Here is a 20,467-nt window from a genome sequence, read left to right as displayed (position 1 = left end):
CATAAATGAATAGTCTGCTGCATAGTCTATCAACCCACCAACATTATCATTTTCTGAATTACAACAATAAAAATATTAGAATGAGATAATATTCTTAGGGATAACACAATCAGTTGGGAGGTCACATCTTATGAAATAGAGATTATTATGTTAAGTCTTCTTCTTCTTCTTCTTTTTCTTTTTCTTGAAAATAAACTCACACATCATACCAATAGCTTTTAGATCAAATAAAGTTTTGAATCTTATTCTCTCTCTCCAACTTAAAATGTATAGAATAGAGAACGCACACATTCTACTATAAAAATATAAATATAAATGAAAAGTTAGAAGAATTCTATGTTAATGTTCAATTTTAAAACGAATTATTCTATAACAGGAATGGATTGGATACCTTTAAAGATATGAAAGAGGAAAGAAAGATTCTCTGGCAAATTTGGAAAATGGGCTATCTCTTCAGCGAGTTTTATTGTTATATAACATGGCATACAAGTCTAAAGATAAAAAGAGAATATCAACCTTGCATTGCATGGCCCCGCTCTATAACCTTACAAATCATCATCAATCATTAGACATAATCAATATTCTGAAGCTAAAAAATCATCTTCTTCAGCTAATTAAGCATCTTCATAAGGCTGAACAGTTTGAGCATGAGGAGCTTGGGAAGCTTTTGCCATAGGAAGATAACTACTATATATTACTCCCACTAGACATAGCCACAGGGAACCCTATCCCAGTTGGCCTATTAGCCGCAGCTCTTTCCAAGGATTGCACTTGTGTCTTCAAGAATTTCACATAGTGAATTGCTTCATCTAACATAGAAGCAGTGTCCATTTTAGTACCTCCTGGGACAAGTCTTTGCAAAATCCTTATCTTCTCACTTATCCTTTCTCTTCTATGGCGTGCAGCTACACTTTGGGGATCCTTTGAAATCTTCACGTTCCTTCTCTTTGGTGGCTTCACTGATTCAGGGTCTATGTGTATTGGTTGCATTGCCGCTATCCGAAATATCATTTCTCTCATTGCCGCCATTGAATTCCTCTTCTGTGTTGCTGTAGAAACTGCCCTTCCACCTGATAAGAATGATGGAGTTGAAGCTTGTTGAATTGGGTTGGTGTTAGGGAATGAGATAGTGGATGGTAGGTTTAGAAATAAGGGTGAAGGTGGTGAAGCTATTTGTGGGTTATTCATGTAATGCGACATATTGCTAATATTGTTGTTATTGCTAGTACTACTAGGACCAGAAAACTCCTGGGTTTGCAACTCATTGACATCATTGTATGCACCACAAAACTCAGGAAGTTTGTCCATTTCCAACATCATCATCATCTCCATTTGGTCCTCTGATGCCTTTAACTGCTCCATATGATCCATGGCTTATAGAACTGTCTATAGAAAAAGAGTCCTAAAAGGAAGAGCAATTTGAGAGAGAAGTATTTAAAGGTTGAGAACTGAGAATTAAGCAGAAAGACAGAGGGATGGGGAAGATAAAAGAGAAGAATGGAAGACTTGGAGTTTTATCAGAGTGTGCAGTGAAGGAAAAGAATACAAGGGTAAGAAATAAGAAATTGAAGGGAAACGAATAAAATAGTGATATCAGGAACAGACCCTTATCAATCTAGTTGCAAAGACTATTAATATATATATATATATATATATATATATAACAAGTGGCTGAATATTATATAGTATAAAAATGCTTCACTATTTTTGGCCCTATTGCTACTGCAAAGTTGTTTGTTTGTTTTTGTTTTTATTTTTTCCACAGAGTTGTTGAGCTCACTTTTTCTTTTCATCCATGATTTTTTCTTTTATCCTTCTTTTTTATGTGACAAACTCCTTTTTATGGTTTGAGATTAAAAGTTCAAAACGAGTGCATGATTGTCTCTACCTCGAAGAGCATCATAAAGCATGCTCACTGGCTTCTGTTGATCTGTACCATTTAACTTGTGGGCCAAAGTCTTCAAGATATGAAAAAAATAACCGTTGGATCTGACCAAGACCAAGAACATATAGAAATTTAATTACATTCCTAATTAAAAATTCTTATTCCAGATTAAGAGATTTCAAATTCAATTTTTTTTTTTCTTTTCTAAATATAAGGTGACTTGGACTTCTAAGCACTTGATTATTTTGTAAGTACGTGTTATCTCATTCTATATACACTAGATTACAATGAGGGATTACATATAAGTAGCTACAAAATATTAGAAAGGAAACTTATATTCAAAATTTCATGGATATCATAAAGACTTGGAACCACAAACCTAACCTCATAGTTTCTCAAAAAAAAAAAAAAAAAAAAAACAAACCTAACCTCATAGGATGATATAATTTATGAGTGGTTGCTTATGTAACATAACAATAGGATAATAAAACAGAGCTATTAACAAACAACAATTTGGAAGAAAATAAACAAAATATAGGGATATAGCACCCTATTGTTGAAAGATTTTACAATGTGGCCCACCAATGGAAAGTTCAGATCTATCAACTATTCCAGGACTCGTATCAAAAAAAAAAAAAAAAAAACTATTCCAGGACTGAGCACTAAGTACTTTTTGATGGTGCATGCATCATTTTTCAGTGATATTTGATAGCAATGAGCTTAGATATGCAAAAACTAAAAATGATATTAGAATTAGAGTGGATTCATATGGGTCTTGTTCAATTTATCACCTTAATTATAAGAAAAATTAATGTAAGGTACAAGTACTATTCTAGTACTAGTAGTAGTAAAAAGATGTGTCCCCTAACTTAATTACCACCCACCGATAGTACTTGTATTATTTAATTCAGCAAAGGAAAAACACTATGCATTGAGTGGAAGTCAGCTTAAAACTGTTGGAGTCTAACTTCGCCTTTAAAGTCACTTTTTTTTTAGAAACCTAAAAGCCCCACTCACATGACAGGTGTAAGAAATCTCACCAGCCTCTTTTAAATGAGATGCTATTACTTTACCGGTTTGGCGGTGGGAATCCGGTGCCATTTGGTCCATCGGAAATCGCTACAGGTGGCAATGGTCAAATTGGTAGGACCTAGTCTTACCCTACTTGTTTATACTATATTCACAACATTTTTATAATAATAATTTTATAGTTGTTTATTATAGATTCTTATCTAAGCTTATCTGTATATAAACTTTTTACCAAGCTAACGGTTGTTTATAAAGCATTTATTAATGGATAATTTAAAGAAAATTTTGATATTTTCTTTTTGAAAAATATAAAAAGCTGAAAAAAAAAATTGCTTTTTTCAATAAAAATTTTTTTAAAGAATTTCTCAAACCAATAACCTTTTATAACTAATGGTTTGTTTGGGATAAAATTTGTTACAAAAATACTGTAAATTTGACATTATTAGCATCAATCTAAGCTACCTCGTGTAGTCGGGTTACTGCATAGGGAACGCTTTTCGAGATGGATCAGGTTCTGTGCAACCTGCTTCATGTGCTGGCTGGAATTGCCAACGAAATTACCAAGGGGAGGAGGAAACTGAAGTCAGAAAGTGGCTTGTAATGTAAAAGCCTTCACCTACTACCAAATTAGGCTCCGCAGCCCTTTTGTCATCAATTTCTACGTATTTTCCTATGGTGAAATTGGTTAAAGTTAAACATATAATAAATGAAGAGTAAAGTGTAGGATAAATAATTTCATAAAATTTTATCTATATTGTTATTTACTTATTTTACCATCCAAGTTAATCAAGATCTAAATTCAAAACTCATATCATAAAGAAAATTATTCAATTCACCTAATGTATTATATATTCTTTTCACATAAAGATGAATCTTACATATGAGTTATTTACATAAAATTTTTATTTATATGATATCACAAAAATATTTGTATGAAAATAAGATATAATACAGCGGTTGCATGGAATAATTTTTCCAAATTACAAGCCAAAAAACACAACATATCAATTTTTTTGTGAAACTTTTGTGTGTGAAGAGTTCTTGATGAATGAATCACCTCTGTTACCCTTTGTAATCCTTCTTCCTTCGCAATACTTGTGTGTTTAGGTTAGTTTATTTTCTTAAACTTATGTTGTTTAAAAGATAAACTTAAAGACTAAATTACATTTTTGACATTTTATGTTTAGGGTTAACTCTAAATTACTCGACAACTAAGAGCCTGTTTGGCCAATCATTTTTCATCACTCAATTTCCATCACTCATAACTCATCACTCATCACTCAATTTTTCACACCCGTTTGGCATCATCACCCAATTTCCATCACTCAATATTTTTCACACTATTTATGGGCCCATACCTGTCAGCCGGTGTAGCTTTTTCTCTTCTTTTTTTTTTTTTTTTTTTTTTTTTCAATACCCAAACTCACCGAAGCTAAAAAAAAAAAAAAAAAAAAAAAAAAAAAAAAAAAAAACCAGAACTGAAGACCGAACAAGTGAAAAAAAAAAATCAAAAGTTGCGACTATAGGTCCCTCCATATGTGTTTATTTACGAAAATGCCATTGAGTTATGAGTTATGGAAACTAAAAACAGCCTTTGGTTGTTTTCAGTTTCCATAACTCATAACTCAAAAATCAGAGAATTGAGTGATGGAAACAGAGTTATCGTTTGGCCAAACAACCTTTTTTTTATGAGTCCTACCATTTTTGAGTTATGAGTTATGGAAACTAAGAATTGAGTTATCAAATTTGGTTGGCCAAACAGCCTCTAATTCTGACAGGTGATATTAGTTATCTGTACTCTATATATATATATATATATATATATATATATATATATATTTAGAAAAGTAAAATAGCAGTATATAGACCTCTTTTATGCAAAAGAAATTTAGGGGAAGAAAAAAGGATTGAAGAGAGTAGGTCAGGTGGAAGGAAACATAATCAAGTGGCGAGTCATAGAGAACTACATGGTCAAGTAAATGTAGTTTAATACAAATTTCAAATTCCAAATTCCAAGGTCCAATTTCTATTTTTCCATTAAAGAAACCAACTATTTCGGGAGGGACAAAGTAGCCAGCAAAGCCAATGCCCGACATAAATACAGAAACGTTCTTCTCTTAAGGTTTGCAGTAATTTTTCATTTCAGAATTCAGACTCTAGTACCTATATATATAAATTGGTATTCAATATTGTAAGTTGTAACTATTTGTTTCTTCTTCCTCAACCTCTGATCATCACCCATGGCATTTAGACAGTGGGGCCTAGCTAGTTGTGGAGCCCACTTGATATGATTAATCGATGATGATATGATGTAGACGTCGATAAGGAAACATATAGGGTCGTTTTGAGAAGGATAGCTAGCTAGCTACACATGCAGTTCAGTCCTTCATGAAACGACAAGATTCTTTTTTGGTAGAGAGAAACATTGTTTTTAATTTTTAATTGAGTTGGCTGTATTCGTGAGGAAGAAAATAATAAGTTAAAAAAAAAATTAACTATATATTTTAAAAGGTGTAACAAATTAAAACCTAATTTTTTTAAAAAAAATAATAAATTAAATTTTACTAATGATTTAATTTTTTAATTTTTGAAACCCTTTGTTATTTTTGAAAGTATAGGATTTAATTTCTTACAGTCCTAAACTATAAGGATCAAAATGTAGTTTAAACTAAAAAATAAAAAAGAAAGAAAAGGAATTTAATTACGTTTTTGGTTTTGGCCCTTTGATCTTTTATCATCATTTCAAGGTTGTGATTTGAATTATATATATATATATATATATAAAGGTCATTATCGTCATTTGATTAATGATAAATACTAACATAATAAATAGATTTCGTAAAGCCGAAGTCACTTTGAGCTAGAGCTACGACATGATATGAATTTGTTTTCTCATATCAATATTTTCCATCCATAAAATGATCATAATAGCTTTTTTGATTGTATAGGAATTGCGATGAAACATTTTTAAAGTATAAAAATGACTTTAAAATAAAGAGAAAATGTTGAGCACCAAATATACAATTTAACTCAGAGAGAGAGAGAGAGAGAGAGAGAGAGAGAAATTTGTCATTACCATGCTAGCTAGCTAGCTAGTAAAATGCTATGAGGGAGAGAACAAGGTGTAGTAGAAAACTGCATAATATATACATGTAAATTAAGCACTACATGCGATATAAATGTAAAAAAAAAATAGCGTTACACACCTTGTGCATTTCAATAACTAAAATTGTGAATTTAACTCACGATTTTAGTTCATGAAAACAAACTATGTGCCTAATAAAAATCCCCCCTAAATGTATAAAAGTTTGATATGTACACATGACAAACCCATACCTTATATTTAATGTGGAGCATGAATAGCGCAATTAATGGCTCAGTTGTACTAGATCTCTTTTTTGATGAACAGCACTAGATCTCTTTTACATCCAAAGGTTAAGGACATTCGATGGAGTATAGTTACCTATGGAGTATAGTTACCTATGGAGTATAGTTACCTGCCTTTAGAGCAACCGTATCAATAAGTTTTATATGTACACATAACAAACCCACACCTTATATTTAATGTGGAGCATGAATAGCGCAATTAATGGCTCAGTTGTACTAGATCTCTTTTACATCTAGAGGTTAAGGACATTCGATGGAGTACAGTTACCTGCCTTTAGAGCAACCGCGTCAGTCTATCTATTCTACACATTTATTCAATAAAAATATTCATTCTTTTACAATTTTTTATTATTTCCTCACTCACTACCCCTCTCTCTCACATACCCAACACTACCAAAAAGATACTAAAATATTATATGCACGAGCTACAGTAATCGTGTATATATGCACGGTTACTATAGCACTTGTGCATTTATGCACAATTTTATACCCACTTATATTGGTGTTTTTTTTGGTCAAAATGTGCATATCTTAACATTTTTTCTATTTTGCAATATTTTACACTTACTGATGTAAGTGCTCTTATAGCAACGAATGTAATATAAATGAACATATTACACATTATCGATTAAGATAGTAAACCAATTGAAGCATCAACTAGGTTTACATGGACTTCCAACTTCTATTACGTCACACAAAGTTACCTGGAATTAGTATAATTCCAAACCCTAACAATGAATGCCATTTCAATCTGAAAATAATAATAATAATAATAATAATAATAATAATAATAATAATAATAATAATAATCTAGTAATAAAATATATGTATGTTATAAAAAAATTTGATTACAAAACTAACGTGATTTGCAAACCTTCATACATACTAATACATTAAAATACTAATACATTAAAGTCGAAGTACAATCAAAATCCACGTCGAATCTAAACTTCTAATAAAGTGTTATTGTGTACCAAGTGTCTATTTTAATTTCTTTAATTGTAGTGTCAACTAACTTATTTATGGTAGTCAACTTGTAAGTCAAGATGACCACCTTACTCATAAAAACCACTTTATTATCACTATTAGTGAATGTTTCCATACATAAACACTGAGTTACAACCTAAATTTGAAGAATAGCTGAGCATGTTTTTACGGCACCTACCTAATTTGAAAACGGAAGTGGTGTTGGTAGTTGGGTGTTGCATGTTGTTTTCCCAAAACCACGAACACGTTATTTTGAAAATAACCAAAGTCAATTTATTTATTTATTTTAATCTTAAAAAATATATTTTAAAATTTTTTTCTTTCAGAACAATTTTTAAAAATACCCTGATTTCAAAGCACTCCCAAATCATGAAATCAGTGGCTATAACTACCTGATGTCTTTCCCTATCATATCCATAATAATATAATAGGTTTAATATATGAATTTTGCTAATGCGTGCCTTAAGGGCACACAATAATTTTTACTTTTGAAAAAGTTTTTCTTATGAATTGTAAAAGTATTGACAATTTTTTAAATTTCGAGAAAATATTCCTAAAAATAAATAATTTAATGTGTAGCCTTTAACGTGTGCCTTAGGGCACACAAAATTCAAGAAGTAATGAATAAAGACATGTTCTCTGAGAAGAGGTTCGATTGGATAAAAAGACGGCAGAGGAGATAGAGATCAAGATGTTGTTGGGTGGGATTTTATTTACTCAATATTATCATGTACGGTTACACCACCTTATCCCCTCTTCCCCACAGCATATTTTAAAAAACTAGTAGATAATATTACAATACAGCAAACAAAGCAAAACAAACATATTATAATAATTCTTGCTTGTCCAACTTTCACTATCCCTCTTCATCGGGAACTGCAGAGAGAAAAAGAAAGCCCTTTTATAATAATAATTTTTTTTTTCACAATCAGTATTCAGAAATGGTCCCATCTCTGATCTCCTCTCTCTCTCTGTCTCTCCACATGATTTTCAATACTTTCATCTTGGATGATCATTTTCTTCTTGCCTAATTGAACAAGCCAGAGAGTAAAAGCATATTTGTTGCCACTTGTTTGGTTTGATTCGTTGAACCTTTGGTACTACTACAGTCCTTGATAGAAAATAGTGTAGGGGTGGGGTTTGGTTGTCCCGACTCTTTTGCTGGGTGGCATTTTTTTCACACTGTTTTTTCACGTTTTCAGTTATAAAAACACATTGAGTAAGAGTATTTACCCTTTTTTTTTTCTATGATGGTGGTGTTTCCATGAAACATTTGTGATCACAGACTTTTTCTGTGTGACAAAAGCAAATATTGAGCTTTGCACATCTTGATTAATCTCATTTAAATTAATGGCTTGCATCCATGCACGTGATTCATTTACAAGTTAGAAAGGAATTCCCTCTTCTTAAACGCATAGACCAACGAACACAATGAACAGAGACAGAAGATGACCCCTAGCCTAAATAATAATAAAACCTTAAGTATCAAATATTTCAGAGCAAATCTCAGATCCCACCTAGTTGGGGAGTCAGGGTACGAGATGGCCACCTCGTGTTTCTGATAAATAGTTGAAGGAAAAAGAAGCCAAACCAAATTATGAGCCAATCACATATTTATGTTAAAGTATTGGGGGAAAAAATTGGTTCCCAATATACAAAAACTCCCATTTTTATGAGGTTTTTAAAAAGTAATTAATAACCAATCTTACCCCTAATAATTATTAGGAAAGTTGGATTCCCAAACTTGAACCCGTGACACTTGCTATCAAACCAAAGCACATCTTGTTCAGAGATTGAAAAATGCCTTTATAATCTCAAATTCATCACCAGCCAATGAAGTGAGGAAATTGTATAAACGCTGACCCCCCATATATGGACCATGGAGTATGAATTTAACTACCAAAATAATGGGTGGCCCTTTATACATTTTACTTGTACAAATGAGACAATCACCAATAAGGTAAGAAAGCCCGGTTCCAAGTTTTTGGGATAATCATGTGTAACCACAAGTCTTGGATTTATAAGGGAACCCCTATTGTACTCGATTCCTATTGGTCATGGATGCAGGTTTTGGGTTCTGTATGGATTTTAATGAGAGGAATCATTCATTCTCTCCAGAATATTTTCATATTAATAAGCCATAAATCTTTTCAAATAGGCTATGAACTAAAAAAGCATGAATATAATTTATGTGTACGCGCGCAAGGTCATAAACTCTGATCCTAATTCTCACGTAATTTCCAAGAAAAATAAAAAGTAAGATAATCGTATAAACTCATATATCAGTTTATACATCAAATGCGGAAAGTCTTTCAAAGCATTCAAGATCTTAATAAAACCTGTAATAGCAAAATCATGCTACAAAATTACAAATAAGTTGGTCTCCAAAGACACTTCCGTCAACCAAACATGACTGAAGGATTTTATGAGATCAAAGTATTTAATGATGCCTTTTCTGGCCATGTAACACATTTTTATATATATTTTTTTTAAATACTTATAGAATTTGCTCAGTATTGAAATTATTTTGAAGGGTAAAACTTCCTTGTTACTCTATAATAACCATAGCATGTAAGCAATAGATAGTTTGCCATCTATCAGACCCAGCAGAAGTTAAATGCAACTAATGTACTAAATAATCATCAGAACTACAAATTCATATTCAAAGGATATGGTAATCTCTGCAGTATAACTTTAAAAACAGAATTAAAGTTCATCCCCTACAGAAGAGAGAGAGAGAGAGAGAGAGTCAAATTCAAGACTAATTACCCTAAATAATAATTAATCAAAATTTCAAAAATGAAAATAAAAAATGGAAAAAATAATTCCAAACAACAAATATATCCTTCGTATCAGAATAACCATATACTAATTGTACCTTTAAACTGGGCAACTGTTATGAGAGAAGAACATCTACATCTTAGGTGGAGTTTCCATTGGAGATTCCTGCTTGATCACTGTCCAAAAGTTCATTTACACAGAATTGATGCAAGTTTTCATACATTTTCTTCCACTGCTGAACCATTTGCATAGATCTTGTACACTCAAGCTTTAGTCTTTCCGTCTCCATTTCAGCAGCAGCAGAAGAACCTTGTTGCTGAATACATCAAAAGAATGGTTAGACAGGATTTCAGATGCATGTAAGATCATGCTATTTGCATAGTCAGATGACTAAAAGCATAACGAGGAACAAAACACTTGCATACAACCATACACACACAAACACATGCATGACAATGAAGTGGTCAAAGAACATTCACTTAGATTTTAAGAAACCTGAAGTTCTTTGATTTGATTATTTATCACATGTGAACTGAAGTATGAAGGATCTATTGATTTCCTGCAAGTAGACTGGAGACCAATGACAGTCGTAGTGTCTGCATCTTCATCCGTTGGATTCCTATATTTATCCAGCGCAGGTGGTAACAATGACCCATGCCTTCTTGAGGAAGCTTGTGAATTTGGCCGAAAATTAAAGTTGAGCTCTGGTCTAACAACAAGAATATTGTTTACAGGACCTGCACATCATGAAAGGGAACAGCAAAACATGGGTTAGATTTGGGAGTCAAAATCAGATAAAGGGAAAGTGTGTGGAGGCAAGGAGAGGTTATTGATAACTTGCACTTAATGTTGCTTAAATAACAACACTAACATGCAAAATTTTAATAGAAATACCCAATTGAAAAGCACCCAAAAAGGTTTTTGAGATACATACTTTAGGTAGAAAAAAATACTATAATAGGTGAAAGAACAAAGTTTAGCTACAAAATTAGTTGTAGGCTTAGTTTACAAACTTACTTAATATCTTTTTATTGGAAGTAAATTTTGACAAATCGACCATTGGATTATATCTTCTTCTTATATCCTCCATGCTTGCAAAATTTCAAGAAAATTAAAGATCAAGAGTTATGTTATCAGTAAATTTTTTTAATTGCAAGTTTTTGTAATTTAAAATTATGCACAAAATATAAACTTATAGATCATATAGTAAATAATTCTAATTGACACAAAATTTAACATATGTATTAAGAACGTAAAAACTATGTAATTCAACGGTTAGATTTTCAAAATATGTTATAATATTTATTTTATTGAGTGGGTTTGTAGTCTTAAGCTACAACCATTTTTGTAGCTAAACTTTGTCCTAGGTGAAATGCCACTTAGAAACTAGCTTAGGAAACAAAACTAGATTTAGAATATATGCCTTCAAATCTACCGTATAGGAAACATGACCAGACAGTGATTTGGTAACTACACTTTTTGTAACGATTCTAGTATACACCAACTCAAATACATTGTAACATTTCTATTAGAAGCTGTATGTTTAAGTTTTCAATCATAAGTAAACAATGCAGATCATGAATGATGTCATTTGCTTCAAGATCATAAATAATAGTTTAATGATTAACTTAAGTCCTTAATCACAACTACAGATTTAAAAATAAAAATAGTGTCTATATATAGAGCACAATGTTTATTACATGAAAAATTTCTGTAAGGGGATGGTACAAGCATAGTAAAGAAAAATAAACATACACTGAAGTGATTAAGAAACAAACAAATAAATAAGAACTAAAACATAATAAATGATTCTTTTTCCTTTGTCGTGAACATACACCCTATGCACACAAGAAAGCAATTATTTATATAGCTTGGGCAAAACCTTTTGCATGCTTGAACACACGAACAATGTTGTGAGTTTTAGCATCCCAAACTCGTACCATACCATCATCCGATCCAGAAAGTAAAAGATTTCCACGTGCACAATATGCTAAGCAAGTAACAGCCTTGCTGGAAGAAAAAAAAAAAAAAAAAAAGATTGAATTATGAATTCAGAGATCTTAGAGGCCAACACTACAAGAATGCAAAGTCTGCTGACACAACTTAATGAAGGATCACAGTCTTATCTAAAACAACCAACAATCTCCCAGTGATATAGTTTGAGATAATGCAATAGTAAATAACTAAATATATATTTGCAGATAAACATATTAACAATGAAGTATTTATGATAATCAATGAAGCACAGATTACACCTAAAAGGCCCATAATGAAGAGATTGCTCCAAAAAAAAAAAAATCCCATGACATTCATATAGGGAATATTTGGTATAATTGTATTGTGACTATTGTCATAAAAGGTGATAGAATCACAAAACTAGTGAGTTACAAATCCATAGTAACCACACTGTCAGACCGTAACAAACCAAATTACAGCAATGAAGTTCAGAGAGACCATGAAATCCATAATCAATATAGAACATGACTCAGAGGGCTTGAGGTAAAACAAAAATAACATTATTAAATAGTTAACTGATAAGAGCTGCATCTCAAAAAGGTTGGAGGCCAAATCATGGAAAACTTATGAGGGTAATAGCCACCCACTGCCAAATCTAATTCAATCCCACCTCTAACACTAATCTTTCAACCTCAGCATGATTCCAATTAAGTAAGCTTATCTCAACAAACTTATTGGAAAGAGAAATGCTATATAACATTTTTACAGAAACCATTCCCCAATTATGGAATAAAGAGAAATTAATGTCAAAACATGTGCATGATGAAAACATAAATTGAAACATCCATGTAGGTAATATTTATAATCACCAAAACTTATCCCCAACAATGCAACAAACAGTTATATTTAGAATTTAGCAAAGGAAAGTCCCACAATCAAACCAGATGATAGCAATTATAAAAACTTGTGAGTAGCAAAGATAACTCATTTTTTCTGCAACTTAATGAAACTTCAAATAACAATGTAAGAGACAAACCTGTGATTTGATAATGAATTTATGATATGCAACCCATAGTTGCTTTTAGAGGTGCTTTCAGCACTAAGTGCAGCAATGTATATCTTGCCATCTCTACTGCCAGCATAGAAGACATGTTCGCCAGGGTCAAGTACAATTGCATCAATTATTGAAGGGAATACGATATTTCTTAATAATTTTCCCTTTGATAAGCTCCACACCTGAGAAAAGGTACATCATATAAGTTATATACTGAACCAAATTTCAAATTAATTATTGAAACTATAATAATAAAGAAAGAAAAACCTTCAAGGACACTATAAAATAAAGAATGAAAAGTAACTCTTCAGAAGCTGAACTCAGGTCACTAATAAAATAAGTCCTAGAGAGGAGAGATATAATTTCTGTTAGTCTTGTTCGAAATTGGACTTGTCGGCTGACAAACATATTCAAGAGTGTGAATCATCCACATTCTAAGATACAATAATCAGTAGATTGATTGGGACTGTTGTTTGATTCCACTTATTCACAGGATGAGTGCAGGTCCAAACCCCCCCCCCCCCCTCTTCCCCCTTTCCTCTCTTTAAACACATCAATTATGTTCAGAAGGATTACAGAAATCTCAACAAGAACAACTTATGCCCATTTATTTTACAAAAGGGTTCTTGTTTTTAAACTAGTAGCTTATAAAAAGTATGATTTGCGAATAATAAATATCTGATTTATAACTTAAGCGTGGGTGAACCTCACTTGACAGTTGCAGTTAATTTCCACCTTAACATCCCAAGCCATAAAAAAGCAGCACATGTCATAATTCTACATTAACAAAATACTGTAGACAGTATAATTTATTCGAGAGCACATCAAACCTTACAAGTTCGATCCGCAGAAGCTGATACTATAATGGCATTGCTTCCTCCATATCCGACTACAATATCAGTTACACGCAAAGTGTGCTCTGAAAAATTGTGCTCATATAGATGATCAGATCGCTGTCGTCTCAAATCATCGAATATCCTGAATCATTAGTCAATGAAAGCATATATAAAGCATGAGTATATAATTAGAAATGTAATAATCAAACTAATTATGGTAAACATATATACATATATATATATATAGAGAGAGAGAGAGAGAGGTACATGAAGAGGGACCAAACTTTAACGGATCCATCCTCCGAACCAGAAATTAGCAGTGAGTCATCATCGGAAAATACCAAGCAAGTAACAGCCCTATAATGCGCATTCCATTTCCTAAGTTGTCTACCAGTGGCAACCTAAAGCATCAAATAGTTAGTCTTCAGATAAATAGAAAAGAAAAAATAAAACTCCAACTATGCTAATGATTTTGTTTTTGTTTTTTTGATACCCTAGGGAACCTTTCTAAAGAAGAGTCCTTTGGACCCACCCGTCAAAACCATTGACGAGCTAAGCTATGCTATTGTTAATAGTTCTAATTTATCTGAAACCAATTCAACAATTATAATATAAAGGAAATTCACCTCCCACAAGTAAATATCACCAGATACGCCTCCACCAACAATGTACGTGCCTTCGCGGTTAGCAGCGACTGGCTGTATTGGTTCCGAAGGAAAGCTCTTAACTTCTACTTGAGGCTATACACACAAATAAGACATGTATTTAGTTCGAGCGTTCATTGAGGCATATTGTCGAACAGGTTGTGTGCATAGTTTGAAGCGAAGTGTACCTTGGACCAAGACCAGTAGAGGATGCAGCCAGAGTTGGCGGAGGGATCACGGATCTGAGAAGAGGCGAGGAAGCGTTGGCCAACGCAGGCGAGGCCATGAGGCGGAGAGACGCAAGTCTTGTAACGGAGTTGCTCCGCGCCGGTATGGACGTCCCAGCAGCCGATGCCGCCGTCGATGGAAGAGGAAGCCACCACTACTTCCATTGGTTGTGATTGTGGAATTAGGGCTTGGAAGGTCTTGGAGCTTGCGTTTTGAGTGTAGGGATTTTGCTAGGGTTTTAGGAGTTTCGCGCACGAAGAATTAGCATACGACGTCGTTGTAAGAGAGGAAGGAACAAATAAAGAACTTGTAATAGGTCTTTTTACTGTTAGTCCACTCTTACATTTGATTTGATAATAGATTATTTTAATTAAGGTTTTATATAATTTTTATGAGAAATATAAAAATTATGTTGATTTTTTCTTTTCACATAAATTTTTTTTTAGAAATATTACCTGAACTAATGTTCATGAGTCATCCATTAACTTCTCCTTTTACAATTTTATGGCAATATTTACATTTTAAATCTTATCATTTCAAAATCTTTAAAATTAAGGCCTGCATTTTTTTTATAATTTTTTTTTGAGAATCAATTTATACTAATTAAAATTTGAATCTTTCATGATTAAATTAATATGATTTTAAAAGTTTCTTAAAACTTCTTCCCAAAAAAAAAAAAAAAATTTTCTTAAAACTAATGAAATTATATTTGTGATAGTTTTAACACATCAATGTTGAATTTAAAACTATTTAAAGTAGGATAAGCATTAACATATAGTGTCCAAAAAAAAAAAATTTGATGCATCACACTACAACCAATATACTTATTAGTTATTAGATAATTTTTTTTTTTAGAATCAGTTATTAGAAAAATTTTGAGAGTAATTCAAATATATTGACACAGTTTTAATTATTACACATGATAAGTGATCCAAAAATTGGATTTTTTTTTTTTTTTTTGGAGGATGTAAAAATTGGACGTTTATGCATACGATGATAAGATTTAATAAAATTATAAAATTATTACATGCTCAATTGATTGATAATTTCTTTCTCAAAAAAAAAAATTTGATTGATAATTATTATTGTCTAGTTAAGGAATATATTTCTTAAAATGTATTAGAATTTTGCTCCAATAAATTTTTAAACAATTAAAAAAAATCAAATAATTAATATGCTTCTCCTCAGACCACGTAACTTATAACTAACTAAATAATCTAGTCAAATATTTCTATTGAATTTGTAAAATAGTTTGTATCTCTAGTATTATTCTTTTTTTTTTTTTTTTCTCTCTTCACTTATATTCTTTCTCTTACTAAATTTTCTCTTTTTATATTTTTCTATAAATATAATTTGGATCCTGGACAATCTCTTTTCTATTAGGGTAGGCTAGCAGCTCAAGCCCATAACTTTATAAAATTGAATCCTACCAGAGCCACTTTGGCCCAAAATAGTTTTCATGCTTACTCGTTGCAAGGGAAACGTTCATAGAAGCCCATATAAACCCAAACCAAGTTTAATTTAGTGCTTCTTCTAAAAGAAAAAGAAAGTTTAATTTAGTGCTTTTTTTTTTTTTCCTTTTTTTCTTTTTCAATGTTTAGTGGTTATAGTATCTACATAAAATTAACCACTTCTTCAGTTTAATCTCACTGAACTTAGAAAAGGAATGTTTGTCTTTTTACCATTGATTCGAAAATTCCCTTATCCTTTTTAAGCATGCACGAAGTTTGAACAAATAGCCAATACAAAATAGAAGTTTAACATTACGCATGCTTCAAATTTTTGCTAAGTTTATTGCAAAGTTTTTGTTGCTTCTTAAAAACAAAAGTCCCTTTTTGATTGCGGAAAGCAAATATGGCTACGAACACTTTCTTTTGTGTTTATGTATGTTTCTCTCTTTTCTCAGCCATGCCAACGATAGATTGTCGTCTAAACCACGTGTAACAGGAATCAAACTTTATATGCAAAATTCTAGTTGGTGGAGGTTGTTGAGCAATGTTGGATGATTGTGACGGAGAGTCATCATATGAATATAGAGGTTAGTCATCTATGGCTAAGGCTACTGTCTAGTATTTTTAGGGATTTAGATACGAGACAAACACATAATCACTTTTTGATGTGTCATATCTATGTAACATTCAATGGACTGAAGTATAGAACACAAATCAAATCCATCATCTATATTAAATATTAGTTGTGATCATTTTAGAGCAAAATATTTATATTTCAACATGTGTCATATCTGTGTCACATTCAATGCACTAAAGCTCAGGACGCAAATCAAATCCATTTTCTATATCAAGTATTCATTTGTGCTCACTTTAGAGCAAAGTATCCATGTAGGTGTACCAATAAGGTTTCTCATTTTCGTCTTATATGGTCTTTGATCTGATGCTTAATTAATGTATTTTTTTTTTTTTTTTTTTGGGAAATACGATAGGGTTTGAACTCTTGACGTTCGCTCCAAACATTTAGTCATTATACAAGCCAAGTCACAAATTAGATTTTGGTATAGATGAGATTTAAACATAGATTCTTTATTCAATGACAAGATTGAGACTTTACTAAAAACTAGAAGAAGAAAAAAAGGCTAATTAATGAAGCTAAACATATATTTACTTCATAATTTTAATAATCCAAATGAAAGTTAAAATGTTTGTTTCCCTCTTAAATTAAAATGTTTGTTTCCCTCTTAAATGTTCCTCATCTTCTAGCGTTCATGTATAGTTTTACAATAATAAGTAAATAACATTAGAAGAATGCTTTCTTTCTTTTCTTGTTGGGAGGTGGGGGTGTGGGAGGTGTGTTTGAGCCAGGATATCAAAATTATATTGTTACGTCTATTAAACATACATGGCCTACATATGTGGACATCAACAATATTTCCCAAGCTAAAAGGTTGGATTGTAACAGCCGTTTAGGAGTGTGCATTCAATTCCCCAACATAATCCAAGCTAACCCAACTCCCATGACGCCCCAAGTTTTTTGTAGGTTGTTGAGTTTGGTTGTATTCTAAAAATTTTTTATTCAAAACTTGGGTTGAGTTGGGTTTGTGTTGGTAAAATTTTTAATCCAAGTAACTTCATCTAATAATGCATATTAATAGTTTAGAAAATATATGTACTTTACTTTTGTTTGATTTATTTTGGATTTTGGGACTTGGTTTAAATTTTGTTAATTCAGTTATTTTTGTATTATAAAACTTAATTTTTGATGTTATGGAAATTTAGGACCCAATTATATAAGTTATAATTATTTGTTAAATAATGGGCTTTAATATATCTAAATGAAAATTCAATTTGTAAATAGACCTTACAAAATGCTTTGGCCATAGATTCTTATTAACTCATTAAGTACCAACTTTTCAATAGATATGACAACGTTGGCCAGATCCTTAGATATTTTTTGCCCCCTTTTCAGGTGAAGAAGAAATTAAGGATATAATTACCTCTACCCTCTAGGTTGTAAGGTCTGTTTTTTCAGGTAAACAGATTAAGGATATAATTACCACCAGGTTGCAGGATCAATGAAATCATCAAAAACAATGTGTACCAAATGGCCCAAACATTTCCAAAACTTTCACATCTATTAAAAATGTGTGTACCTGTACCAACTATACCATGTAGCAGTAGATTTATAATCTTCCTATTATGCATGTACCATTATTTTATATAATTGTCAATAAAGTGTGTGCTACCAAAAGAAATGAGAGGACGAAAATGTCAACAAAGAAACATTCAAAAAAGAGTACCCAGCAAACATGTCTTTTTAAAAATCCAACATCATCTTTTTCTCTCACTTTCTTTAAGCTACTCTCGAAAAACTGGATTCAATACGGCTTATTCTTCTTCAGCAACACACAAATGCGTCTTCCTAAAGCATCTTTACCAAGATGATCCGTATCCACTTTTGAAAGCCCATCTCACACACACACACACACACACACACTTTTTCTACCTCCTTCGATTGGACCAAACAAACGTATCCTTGCTTCACTATATATATATATATATATATATGTGCATATTCGAATCACGTGCGACTCTCTATAAAGATCAAAAGTTTATTGGGGTACCCTTTGCCATGTCAAACTAGGGTTTTGGGGTTCTTTTTTACTCCTTTATACATAAAAACTTTCACCTTCTTTTACATAACTATTAAGGTGAAATGTGATTAGTGTTAAACTAATAGCGAATGTTGCAAAGAAGATGATTATGAAAATTCAGTAATTTTTAGGGTATAACATTTTTTTTGACTGCGAATATAACTTGTCGTGATTGGTGTATAATAAATATTAGTTATGAAATTGAAAAAAAAAAAAAAAAACTGCAATCATAACAAGCTATGTGAACAATAATTGTAAAAAAATATTGTGTTTCTAACCTTTTATCTCTTTTTGTTTTTTGGAAAGATTAGTGCACTTTGTGTCTTTTTATTTTTATTTTTTTTTATTACTACTATTATTTATTATTTTGGGTGGGGGCGCCTAACACAAATGAGACGAAATCATTGCACAAAAAGTATATTCTAATTCTATTATATTCCTAACTTTATTTTATCTCATCACTATAGAGGCTTGAAATAGAGCTTTCTTAGCTTGCTTTCATCTGTGTCTCACACAGTTTTCTCAGTCTTGGATTTTAATACCAGTATGAAAATACATTAAAAAATACATTGGGGTCAAGAAAAGCAAAAATGCCTAGTCAAACTTTATGTGAAACTTTACTAGTATAGGGATGTCGGACAAATGGTCAAGCAAAGCCATTTACGTAGATGAGGTTTTTTGGGCAAATTTTTTTTTTTTTTTTTTAATCTAGCTACCATTCAATATTCTCTCTCTCTCTTTTTTTTTTTTTTTTTTTTTTTTTTTTTTTTTTCTTAGGAAGAAGGAAAAAAAAGTTTGGAAATAGTGAAAGAGATTTTAGGGAAACAGGAGGGGTAGGATCCAAAGAGAGTTTTGAAGATATTGATCAGGTTCTTAAAGTAGAAAAAGGCAAAGGTTTCTGGTCCTCAGAAGAAGAAGAAGAAGAAGGAAGAAGAACAAGAACAAGAACAAGTATAGAAGCTTTGATATAAACATTACAAACCACATTTTTAGTCAGTTCTCTCTTATATTTCGCTTTCATCGAACGAACCGCTCTTTTAGTTTATTCAATTTCTCTCTCTCTTTCTTGTGCGACTGACAGTTCATGGAAACGAGAAATAGAGATTATAACCTTCATCATAGAAAATGACAGCCTTCTTTTTCTAGAAAATCATGGTATACTTCCTTTTTAACAATAATGGAGATCATAAAAACAATAATGACACTGCTAATATGGGATTTTGAGGAACGAATTGTCATTTGGTGTCAGCTACTTTTATTTTAGTTACAAGTCCATCATTTTGTATCGGTTTTTGAATTTAAGCGAGTTGGGTATTTTGTGTCACATATATACTTGTACGTATCAACCATTAATGTACTAATAAGAGAGAAAGCCCTAGAGGAAATTGTCAATGAACTAGCCTGTAAAGCTGTAACTTCCTCAGTCTTTTTTTTTCCCAATAAAACTGAGGGAAAAGGAAACAAACCCATCAATATAAAACCCTCTCTCTATCTCTCTCTTTCACATTAATGAAACTGAAACATTCAGATACTAAAATCAGAAAAAGAAAGAGAAGGAGAAGAAAGATGAGCATG

At 31.7% G+C, this 20,467-nt stretch overlaps 2 protein-coding genes across 3 annotated transcripts; both read right to left on the bottom strand.

Moving 5' to 3' along the window:
- Positions 1–536: 536 nt before the first annotated feature.
- Positions 537–1,582, bottom strand: LOC115962223 (transcription factor HEC1-like). Its single transcript, XM_031081125.1, has one exon. The coding sequence runs from the start codon at positions 1,369–1,371 to the stop codon at positions 688–690; it is 684 nt and encodes a 227-aa protein (XP_030936985.1). The 5' UTR covers positions 1,372–1,582; the 3' UTR covers positions 537–687.
- An 8,333-nt stretch (positions 1,583–9,915) lies between these two features.
- LOC115974166 (protein ROOT INITIATION DEFECTIVE 3-like) lies at positions 9,916–15,088 on the bottom strand. Of its 2 annotated transcripts, XM_031094396.1 has the most exons (9): positions 14,748–15,088; positions 14,542–14,655; positions 14,183–14,316; positions 13,910–14,057; positions 13,062–13,261; positions 11,952–12,079; positions 10,565–10,806; positions 10,167–10,385; positions 9,916–10,008 (listed from the first exon to the last, which is right to left on the bottom strand). In XM_031094396.1, exons 1-8 carry the CDS (start codon positions 14,949–14,951, stop codon positions 10,209–10,211), a joined length of 1,347 nt encoding a protein of 448 aa, XP_030950256.1. In that variant the 5' UTR covers positions 14,952–15,088; the 3' UTR covers positions 9,916–10,008; positions 10,167–10,208. The 2 variants fall into 2 exon arrangements, with proteins under 2 accessions (XP_030950256.1, XP_030950255.1); XM_031094395.1 differs by lacking the exon at positions 9,916–10,008 and having other exon boundaries at positions 10,060–10,385.
- Between the last annotated feature and the right edge of the window lie 5,379 nt (positions 15,089–20,467).

This window comes from Quercus lobata, chromosome 2, assembly GCF_001633185.2.
Source record: "Quercus lobata isolate SW786 chromosome 2, ValleyOak3.0 Primary Assembly, whole genome shotgun sequence".
Taxonomy (NCBI): domain Eukaryota; kingdom Viridiplantae; phylum Streptophyta; class Magnoliopsida; order Fagales; family Fagaceae; genus Quercus; species Quercus lobata.
The sequence above is the reverse complement of the archived record's forward strand: the minus strand, read 5'-3'. Positions and strand labels throughout refer to the sequence as shown.